Source organism: Chinchilla lanigera, unplaced genomic scaffold (genome assembly GCF_000276665.1).
Source record: "Chinchilla lanigera isolate Chin_1 unplaced genomic scaffold, ChiLan1.0 scaffold00007, whole genome shotgun sequence".
Lineage (NCBI taxonomy): Eukaryota > Metazoa > Chordata > Mammalia > Rodentia > Chinchillidae > Chinchilla > Chinchilla lanigera.
The window spans coordinates 30,690,003-30,701,245 of record NW_004955408.1 but is presented as its reverse complement, the minus strand read 5'-3'; the positions used below and the strand labels follow the sequence as shown (position 1 = coordinate 30,701,245).

At 49.7% G+C, this 11,243-nt stretch overlaps 1 protein-coding gene across 1 annotated transcript; it reads left to right on the top strand.

Moving 5' to 3' along the window:
- Nucleotides 1-5,792: 5,792 nt before the first annotated feature.
- Nucleotides 5,793-7,353, top strand: Neurog1 (neurogenin 1). The gene has a single exon (XM_005376476.2). The coding sequence runs from the start codon at nt 6,025-6,027 to the stop codon at nt 6,748-6,750; it is 726 nt and encodes a 241-aa protein (XP_005376533.1). The 5' UTR covers nt 5,793-6,024; the 3' UTR covers nt 6,751-7,353.
- Nucleotides 7,354-11,243: the final 3,890 nt, after the last annotated feature.

The window sequence follows — 11,243 nt, the reverse complement described above, 5'->3', positions numbered from 1 at the left end:
CGGATTTCTGGAAACCATGGATAATTTGCCATTTTCCTTGCTCTGTCACTGAAAGACCCCTCTGTTTCCCCCCTCCTGCCTCATTTCCCCCCTCATCTCCACCCCCCTTCCACAACTGTCATGGGTCATCAGTAAAGAAAATAGGGAATTGTTTCCCCTTTCTAACCCCACCCTGCTGCTCTTATGTGGAAAGGCAACTGCATATCTGTGATGTACTTAATGCACTGAAAGGAGTGAGCCTCTGTGTCCGACATCATCCTTCATCCCTTCCTCTTCAGTAACTGCACCTTTTCTTCCTTTCTTTCTAAAAAGATTACAACTTTTTCTTTCTAAAGTGCCACCCACAAAACCAACACCGCCCCTCCCCCCAGGTAGCTCCAGGAAAAAAAAGTGAGGGTCAGAGTTGAGCAGTCTTGTTAGAGTGGGGTTCTCTGCATTACTTCACTTTGTACAAAATTCCCCACGAAGGATGCACCTGCAGACATTGCCATTGCCTGACAGCCTCAAAACTCAGAGTGCCTTACAAACTCAGCATCTCCAGTGCCTGAGCGGCTAAGGAAAGTGCCAGCACCATTTACCTAACATTAACTGCAACTAAGGGTTCACAGGTACTTCACTGTCTATTTCTGTTTTTGTCGTGGCCGTATGACATCACAAAGCTCAGATCTACCTACAGATGTCAGGGCACCCTTGAGATGAAGATTCTGTTTAACCAATGAGAGGGGATGGAGAATGATAAATATCAGCTAAAACGATTTAGGGGATGTTAAAATGTGATGGCATCCTCCTCTCCCAAACACATGGAGATCATCACCCCCTCCTTGTCCTTTCAGAACACTAAGCTCTCAGTGTAGCTTGCCACATTATAGCACTGAGCATTTGTTCAACCTCAGGCTTGAGTGTTTCTGATCGCTCAAAGGGACGACATTTGGCTCAGCTTTGTGGCCACAAAAGGCCAAAGGCTGTAGACACTAACCTCAAATGAAGTCAGACACATGGTCACTGAGACAGTGACAGGGCTGAGGTGATGTTCAACACCAATATAAATATGGATCCATCTCTTGATCCCTCTGCCTTTAGGCACTGTAACTTGATATATTTTTAAATCTTGAAATTGCATTACGAACAGCACAGACTACTTTGTGTGTGTTGACCACATTAATTTTTTATATATAAATATTCATCCCTTACCACACTTTCCCCCTATTTTGGCCTTCATTTTAAAAATAAAAACACCAACAATCTCAGTAGACACTAGAACTCTTGCCCCACCTTCCCATCTCTTACTTTAGGAAGCTGTTTCTTCATCAGTGTGTTGATAGCAGCAGTGTCTTCTTCATAAGAAAGAGAAATTGCTTCCTCCATTGTCTCACTGGAGCCTTCAGGCAGGGCTGCCTGGAATGGGTGTGCACCTTCTGCCTTTCAGGCGTCCTTCCCTCACCCTGTTCCCCCGGTTGTACAAAGGGAAGCAAAGCCACAGGAAGAACCCCAACCCTGGCATCCTGGAAGCACTTCTGAGCTGTCACAGAAATGTGTCCAACAGGGCTTAGGAGCTTAGGAGCACAGGAGAGGAGGGTGGATGCTGAGGGGAACGTTTTCCCATAGGAACCCACTGGCCCAAGGCATCAGCCAGTAGTGACTTTCACACATAAGCCAGACCTCCAAAGATTCTGACTGGGTACCTCCCACACACACACCATCACTACCATCCAGGGGACCACAGTGTGGGAAACTCTGGTTTAAACCTTAGTCCTATGGTACTTCTTCCCCATCTACTGGTCTTCACCCCTGCCACCCCCAGCAGATTCACAGCTGGATGTCACACACATCACCAGGCAGCAGAACACCTGTAATACACAGTGCTTGCCACCGGTACCTGCTATGGTTGAGTTTATCACATGCCCACATCACATCCCACCATGCTCTGGGAACAGGAATTCCCACAGATGTGCTTATTGACTGGCAGGGATTTGGGAGGCAGAAGAAACTTAATCCTCCTCAGCAAGGATACATATCCTCCTAGAAGGATACAGATCCTTCTTTCACTCTTGAGTAGAAGAAAGCCCTGAGTCTCCTACCATACTCCCTGGTTCTCATCTCCCATCCTCAGAGCCAGCTCCAATTTCAGCAGATCTTTTGTAGGGCCCTCAAGTCCCTTAGGCTAAGTGCCTCAAGGCATTTCGGAAAAGCAGAGTGCAGGGAATGTCCAGGGAGAAGCTGCTTGCGACATGCACTCCCCATGAGCCAGGAGTAGTCAGGGCAAGTTAAGATACCTACCTGGACAGGTCACTAAAGACCAGGCAGAGGAGGGGGACCAGGGCAGGAGAAAGCACAGATCCATCACTAGCTCATAAAGGGCCTTTCTGGGCAGGTGAAGCCTACTTCCGGAAGCATGTGAGCCTGGGTTTAGCTCCTACTTGTCCCTTCTGTCAGTTGCTCCTGTATAGTGAACTACCGGGACTCACAGCAGAAAGACCAGACAGAAAGGAAGAGGGAAGTCCACCATGGCCATTCAAAGCCTACCTCAACCATCCTTACCCTCTTCCTCTGGGTGCCCAGAGAAGGCCCATCTCATCCTTCTCAAGGCCTTCTCAACTTCCCCTCTGGCAAGTGCCATCGATGGACCATCTCTTCCCACAATTCTTCAGATCTGCTCTCTTAATAGGCATCCAACACCTCTCTGGACTAGTGGCATTTTTAGAGCCAAATATATCCCCTCTCCCACAAGACTACTGACCTGCCTGACACTCCACAGGTCACCTGGCACAGGGCAGCATGCAATGGGAATTCAGGGTGCATTTGCTGATTGACTGTGATGGAGGAAAATGTTGTGGGGCTGAAAGGACTCCTGAGTCTGTCTCAGGACCATCAGAGATCCCTGGGGTAACACAGAAAAAATACTTCCCTAGCTTCCACCTCAGTTTCCCATGTATGAGCTGCTGGAACCATCTCCACGGGTTCTTCTGGCAATGAACCCCAGCTTTCAAGAATCAAAGCCCAAGGCCACCACCAGCCAGTCATCCCTAACTTCCTACCACCCAGTGTTAGCACAGTGCTAGCTGCAGAGCAAGCCATCAACGTGGTCTGTGGGTTACTGCAGAACAAAACAGCATAACTTTCTATGCTTTGGCAACTTGAACACTGAACTTGGTGTTTTATTTGCCGAAACACAGACACAGACATTTAACCTGCCCATCTCAAGCAGAAAGGCTCCACTAGGGAAAGACCTGCTAGGGACTTCTGGCGCCATCAGTGAGAAGGCTAAGAACAAGAGAGGGGAAGAATCCCTGGGATTCTTGGGAAGTTGGCCAGGATGTCCACTAGCTTCTGGTAACCTCTTCCACCACTGGTCACTAGCTCTTCCAGGTTGTTACATGACACAAATTAACTTTGAGCTATCACCAGCTGAGAGTGTCTATTCCAAGAAGGATTTGTGATAGAGGACACTTAAAGCAATCAGCCACATCCTAACTACCGTGCATTCGGATTCCTCAATAGGAAGGGTCAGAGATAGGCAGCCGAAAAACTGAAAAATGTCTATTTCAGCAACTGGTCAATTCTAATCAATTCTCTCCTCCAGGAACATGAAAACAGGGGCTATAAAGGGTTGAGCAGTGGTCCCGCAAAAGATATTTCCACCCAGAACCTAAGAATGTGACTGTATTTGAAATAAGGCTTTGCAGATGTAATCAAAACAAGGACCTGAAATCACCCTGGTGGGGGTGGGGGCTGAATCTAGTAAGTCTTCTTAAGAGATAGTGGAAGACACAGAGACATGGAGATAGGTCATGTAAACAAGGGGCAGAAATTGCAGAGAGGCTGTTACAAACCAAGGAGGCAAGGACTGCCAGGAGCCACCTGAAGCTAGGAAAGGGCCATGGAACAAATTTTCCCTCAGAGCCTCCAAAATGGGTTAACCTTTGACACCTTGAATTTGGACTTCTGACCCCTCGAGTTGTGAGAGAATAAACATCTATTGTTTTAAGCCACGCACTTGGTTTGTTATGGCAGCCTGCAGAAACAAATAGAGGGCCCAAAGGTGTCATAAGGTCAGGCTGGTAGGAGCATACTGGGGCCAGGGAGAAACTGACTCAGAGAAAGGCATGGCCAGAGTGAGGACCCTTGGGCTCCTGCACTACTGGGCTGCCCCAGTATCGGTCCAATAATGACCCTTAACCTGAGTGAATCCACTTTCTGTGACTTCTAACAAATGTTAAGTCTTTAAAAATAGCCCTTTCCTGGCATTCTGCCAGGTCAGGGAAAGTGTGCTGTGCAGCAAGAGGTAGGAGAGGACTCCATAGATTCCCCCGAGCCAGAAGGCAAGTGCCAGTCAGCAGAAGGGGGCACTGCCTCCAGGCAGAGTGCTCTGAGGGCAGCAGGCCAGGCGCCAGGCTTGAGGCAACCACTCAGATATTGTGGGGAGTGCACCGCAACTTTTCAGAATATCCCACGTCTTGAAGGGATGCACCTTAAAGACCATTTTCTCCAGACTGCAAAACTGGGGGAAGGTGAGGGTGCTGAGGCATTTATCACTTTCTAGTGACCAGAGGAAAGTGACTCCAGAGACACTCCAGTGAGTCTTCTGCTGGAACAGTTGAGTTTAGGGAGGAGAAAGGTTCCGGTGTGTGCTTACTGCTCTCCGCCCTCTGTGAGTCAGCTTTCTGGGATGAGAGGAACGCCAGGGCCCTTGGCTGGCTCACACTGTGGGGAAGGAAGAGGCTGCCAGCGCCACTCCAGGACCTGCAGCGCAGGTTACTGGATGCCTGAGAAGAGGGGATTCATACACTGGGGTTACTCTGAGTCTTTGGGCTGCAGTGGGGGATAGGGAAAGAAGAGATAGGTGAGGCCAAGACTCAACCCAGCCTGCGACACCACCAGATCTCACTTTACGCATTATTCTTCCGCTTCTACCCTTCATCAGTGGTGGCGAACCTATGGCACGCATGCCGCAGCCGGCTGTTATCACTGAAAGTTCTTAAAGGTTCGCCATCACCGCCATTGGGGAAAGCAGATACTTTCACCATTTCTTCCTGCACCGGGACGGGCAACGGGGGCACCTATTCCTGCCTTGTGCCCTGTAGCTTTGATCTCCTGGCCACTCTCCTGTTTGCGTGGATGTGGTTTTTCACTAGTTCTGTGGGTGCTGTACACTGCAACCATTTATCCGGCGCTCTGTTACAAAAGCGTCCTGTTAGTGACCCACGTCCATCTTCTCACGACTTCCACAATCAGACTCGTGTCCCATCTTACAGAAAAGTGAAACTCGAGGTGGCGAAATGCTTCCCCCAAGGCCACGCGGCCACTCAGCAGCTGGAATGGGGATGCGAGCCCATTCTCGAAGCCGGCTCCAAGTCTCCGCAACTCGCAGCGCAGCTCTGGCTTTCCTGCCCGCCCCAGCTTCCCATTCGCGGGGCCCGCCCCCGGAGGAGCGTGCCTTGGCCGCTAATCGCCGGCTGCCCCCGCCGGGGTTTCACTGCCTGGAGACGCCCGAGTCAGCTCAGCCAGAGCCGGCTCCGCAGCCGGGCGCCGCCACCCATTGGCCGACGGTAATTACGGGCACGCTCCGGGAGGGGGAGGGGCGGGGGTGGCCTCCCGCGGGCATAAATTATGCAAATAGCCGGGCGCCGCACGGGGCTGACCTGCCGCCGCGCTCCATTCACCCGAGCTGCCTCAGGGGTGGAGGTGGCTGGGGAGGGGGGCTCCCATTGTTGCGTCGGGTACTTAAAGGGTCCTGAGGCCAGTCGTGTGCCACACTCGGTGCTCACACGAGCTGATCAGATCGCAGGCGACATCACTCGGGAGACCAGCCCGGCGCGTGGCCCCTGCAGGCGAGGCGAGAAGGCAAGCCAAGTTCCCCTTGCGCTCTTGCGCCTTTCAAGGCCCCCCGCGCCCGCAGCGGGCACAAAGTAACCCCGGGCCACTCAGAACTTAAGTGCCCCACTAGACCCAGCGGGCCTGCCCTCAGCCGGGCTTCTGCCATCTAGTCATCGTTCGATCCATCCGTCGATCCTGCACACCGCAGCGATGCCAGCACCTCTGGAGACCTGCCTCTCCGACCTCGACTGCGCCAGCAGCAGCGACCTGTCCGGCTTCCTCACCGACGAGGAGGACTGTGCCAGGTTCCAATCTCCAGCCCCCGTCTCGGGGCCGCCCGCGCCCGCCCGCAGGGGTGCCCGAGGGATGCCCGCAGCGTCTGATGTTCCAGGGGCTCAGGACGAGGAGCAGGAGCGGCGGCGGCGCCGGGGTCGCGTGCGAGTGCGCTCGGAGGCGCTGCTGCACTCCCTGCGCAGAAGCCGGCGCGTCAAGGCCAATGACCGTGAGCGCAACCGCATGCACAACCTGAACGCGGCGCTGGACGCGCTGCGCAGCGTGCTGCCCTCCTTCCCCGACGACACCAAGCTCACCAAGATCGAGACGCTGCGCTTCGCCTACAACTACATCTGGGCGCTGGCCGAGACACTGCGCCTGGCCGATCAAGGGCTGCCCGGGGGCGGTGCCCGGGAGCGTCTCCTGTCTCCGCAGTGCGCGCCCTGCCTGCCCCGGCCCCCGAGCCCGGCCAGCGACTCTGAGTCCTGGGGCTCCGGTGCTGCCTCCTCCCCCTGCGCCGCCGCCGCCTCACCACTCTCTGACCCCAGTAGTCCTGCTGCGTCGGAAGACTTCCCCTACGGCACTGGCGACCCCCTTTTCTCCTTCCCTGGCCTGCCCAAAGACTTGCTCCACACCACACCGTGTTTCGTCCCTTACCACTAGGCCCTCTGCAGACACCGTTACCTTCCTCTTTCCCCAGTCAACAGGCAATAACCCGGAACCCAGCTGCGGCCTCAGGACCCCTACTCCAGGCGGAGGGAGGGAGCGGGAGCTTTCAAATGGTTGGGGGATACCTGAGAAGCTTGTTAGGTCGCTGCACCCTCGTTGAGGCTGTCCCTTGGTCTGTTTCTCCAGACTTCAGCAACCCCCTCCTGCCCGCCCTCAGCCTGGCCTTTCCTTTTGCACTTTCTGAACTCCACAAAAACCTCCTTTGTGGCTGGCTCAGAACTGACCCCAGCCACCACTTCAGTGTGATTTGGAAAAGGGACAGATGAGCCCCTGAAGACGAGGTGAAAAGTCAATTTTACAATTTGTAGAACTCTAATGAAGAAAAACGAGCATGACAATTCGGTTTGAGCCGGCTGACAATACAATGAAAAGGCTTAAAAAGGAGACACAAGGAATGGGCTTCATGCATTATGGATCCTGACCCCCACCACTAGAGTCGAGCTCTAGGAAGGACCCAAGCGCTTGGTAGCTATTCAGGCACTGGGCTGGAGGGTACTTTAATTTATTCAAGATACTTCATTCATATGAAAATGTATTTTTGTATATAAAGAGTTTATTATTATGAGCTATGGAAGTTTACATTTTTGTACTGCAGATGCTTCATGTAAATAAAAACTAAAAAAGTCACCAAGTTTCCTACCTAATCTCAGTGTCTCGGGCTTTTTCTTCCCTTCCTCTGGTGGCTCAATGACGAAAGTGAAACATTATCTCCATCCACCTCCAAACCCTCCCGTCCTGTTTCAAAAACAATTATAAAATAAAATGCACCTGATTTTCACCAAGAACCAGATAAAGACAGGCCAGGGTGTTTGGGATCCATCATTTCCTTTCACAATGTAAACACAAGGGCAATCTCTCAGGCACCCCATAAGCCAATTAAGACTTTTTAGTGGGGAATTAGCCCTGGATATGCTGCTACCTGTAGAGGTAGGGGCGGCGAGAGAGTCTTTCTTTTGAGGAACTCCACATCAGCTGGCTCTGTGTTTCAAAGAGCGAGGATTAAAAAGATCAATATAGTGTGACCACTAGTTAGGAAGTCCCAGTGACAGGTGGGCTTAGGCTGGGCAAGCAGAAAGGTCCACTCTTGTAACAGCCTATTTAGAGGGGAAAATTGATTTGTAGGCAATGCCATTAAATTGTCTATTGAGGCTGGGGTCACTCTAGCTGTGAGGTGTGGGATGAATTATGCTGGTGTGGTGTCTGTGAGTGAGTGGGTGTGCAGCTGCCTAAAATTATGAGGTGGGGTGCCTGCGCCCCATTAACCACACCATATATTTATACCTACTACAGTCTGAAGTGTGGTGGAGCGGTCCCTGTAGAGGGAGGGCCTGTGCTGGGCCTGCTCAGCCAGTCCTCAGGGCCATAGCCAAAGCTTTCATTTGCTGCCAGAGAAATCTCAGCAGGGACTTTTCTGGCTGTAGTGTATCTGTCTGTGGTCTGTCAATTAGCTAACAGCACCAGCCAATAGCAACTTTGTTTTCAAATTCAGAATGAGGATGATACAAAAGGTAGTTCCTAAAGTGGTTGTCCTTGTCTATTTCCCCAGCCCTCACATTGTTACCCTACATTAAGACCAAATTTTCCCCAACTGGGCTACCCACCCCTTTTTATAAAGAATACACTTATCTAGCAGCGAGTGAAGGAGGTGGGACTAGGTTCGGAAAAAAATGTTATCTAAGGTGTTAGAGCGGTGAGTAGACACAGAGCAAGGCTACCCGCAGCATTTCCCCTTTGTGGAAATGTTTTCCCTCTGCATGTGTTCTCTTGCTGACTTAGATCCACAGAAGCCTATGCTGGCCCTCAGCAAGCATTACAGAACCCAGCTATGAGCAAGGTGCCTTCTGTCAGATAAAAAAAACTTAACACTGCAGAAAAATCTGGACAACTGGACACCTATAATTGTTCTCAGAGCAGACAGAATTCTTCAAGAGATGTTTCTGAAGTTATGAAGACCAAGAACAATGGTTCCTGCTAAATGCTCCAAGGGTAAAAAAGCTGTACCTCTTGAATGGCCCACCCTGGGGTCTGCTCTACTGTCTATGTCAGAATTGCATTACTAGCTTTGCATTTCCTAGAGCAAAAAGACATGGTCTGTATCCTTTCAACCTGAGGGACCCAGGCTGGGTTTTCAAGAAAGACAGGCCCCCTAAGAAACTCTTCAACCATGATGCAGATGTTGTCTGAGACAGCAGGAGAGAACAGCAGATTGTGTTTTTCATTGCCTAGAATCCTTGGGGAAAGCCCCAGCTAAGGACTGGAATAGGAGCTTTGTCTCATACAGCTGCACACAAGGGAAACATCACTACCACCAAGACTAAAGAATAGCACACTGTATTCCCAATTTGGTTGCCACAATGGACTCCCAACTCTAAGGTGCAGGACCCAGAACACCTTTCCATAAAGAAAAGTCTTTAATGACATCGTTGGGGTGGGGTGCGTCTCTACCCTGCCAGTTAATGCTATTCTTCCAAGGAAGCAAGCATCAGAGTGTAGCCCTGGGAGCTCTCAAACAGGAGAAAAGAAGGAAGGTGATTTAAAATGCTTATCCCCAACTCAGGGGCCTACTTCTTCCTGCAGTAAAGTCTTATTCGTCCTGGGCATCTGTGAAGGCAGGCTGAAGGATTACTAATCAGTTATAGAGCAAAGAACTTCCTGCTGACAGCCACATTTCCCTGTCCTCGACATCATCTTCCACTGAAGAATCAGCATGCACTTAAGTAGTCTTATTTATTCTCTCCCTTGATCTCTTTATTTTTGTCTTGGTATAATATACAAATATTTTATACACCGCTTATGAGCCCTTGGGAAGTCAGGAAAGGGACGATTTCAATGAAATAATAAATATTTCACTCACTCTCTCATTTCCTTAATGATTCTTCTCATCACCCTCCTTCTATGTGCTAGGCATCTTTCTAGGCATTGGGACCACAACAGACAAAGCTCTTGCTCCAAAGGAGCTTACATTCTAGTGGGTAAAGACAAAATAAATTTGTGATAAGTGCTAAGGAAGAAATAAAATGGAAAAGGGGGATCTAAATGTCAGGGTAGGAGAGAGATGCTCTTTTGGAAAAGATTCTTAAGGGGTGGCTTTTGGATAAAGGTCCAAGAAATGCTATGGTTTGAACATGGTAGTGTTCCCCAGGGGTTCATATGTCAAGGGCTTTGTCCCCATGGTGGTGCTACTGGGAAGTACTGTGGACCTCCAGCAGGTGGTACCTCATGGGAGGTCCTCAGGTTTTGCTGTGATGTGCCACCTGATCAGAGCCCCAGATCAGTGGGGCACCCAGCCCTGGACTTGATCTTCCAGAACCAAAGAGCTCTTTACTTCATAAGTATCTGGTGTCAGGTATTTTGGTATAGTCACATGAAGGTGATTAATACAGTGAGGAAGAAAACCAGCCAATATTTAGAGACAAGCATGGGGGATGGGCAGAACAAGGGAAGAGTCCTGGCCATGCACAGTGTATTAGAGAAATAGCAAAGATGCTGACATGGCTGGGGCAAAGCACGAGATAAGCAAGGGGAAAGAGAAATGACAGGATTCATCCTGCTGAGTCTTGTAAACTAGTATATGGACTTTGGGATTTCTCTCAAGCTGATTGGAGGATTGAGAGCAAGGTAGTGAAATGAACTGACTTACTTTTAAAAAGGCCACACTGTTGTTATATGGATGAGAGGCTGTAGGGGCTAGGGCAAAATCGGGCACCCAACTGTACATTAGTCCTGCAGATGTGGATAGGTATAGAGATAGGGATAAGGATAGGGATAAGGATAGGGATAGGGATAGGGATAGGGGTAGGGATAGGGATGAGATGGAGCCGGAGAGATGGAGACGGAGATTTAGAGATAGAGATAGATAGATAGAGATAGTAAAGATAGAAATAGCAATAATGATATTGAAAACTACTAAGTGAAAACTACTCAGAACCAGGATACATTTTGAAGGTAGAAAGAGGATGTGTTGTTGGGCATGAATTGATACAAACGAAGAATGACTTTAAGAATTTGAATCAGAAATGCAGATCCCATTTCCTTTTTCAAATATTAAACAGAAAGTTTAATGTGACCTTAAATTGCTCATTTAAGCACCAAAAACAAAGATAGAAACAAATTGTGGCATCATAAGATAAAGACAGAGTGGTGCCCAAGAAAATCATAACTTTGGGTTGGGGCCAGAGAAAACCCATAATGGAGGTAGGGAAAGGAACTGATGATGTCGTAGGTGATGTCCTCAGTAACAGCGTTATCATCATCATTATCAGCACCCTAGCTAATGTTTTTAATAGCACTTACTCTGTTCTATGCATTGTTTTATTTATTTATTTATTATTTATTTATTTTTCATACTGGGCATCAAACTCAGGACCTTGTGCTTGCCAGGCAAGTGCTTATGCTACTGAGCTAGATCCCCAGCCCTCTGTGCATTG

Bases quoted from the DNA above. Each gene is read 5' to 3' on its own strand.
- Neurog1 (XM_005376476.2), top strand. From the start codon at position 6,025: ATGCCAGCACCTCTGGAGACCTGCCTCTCCGACCTCGACTGCGCCAGC.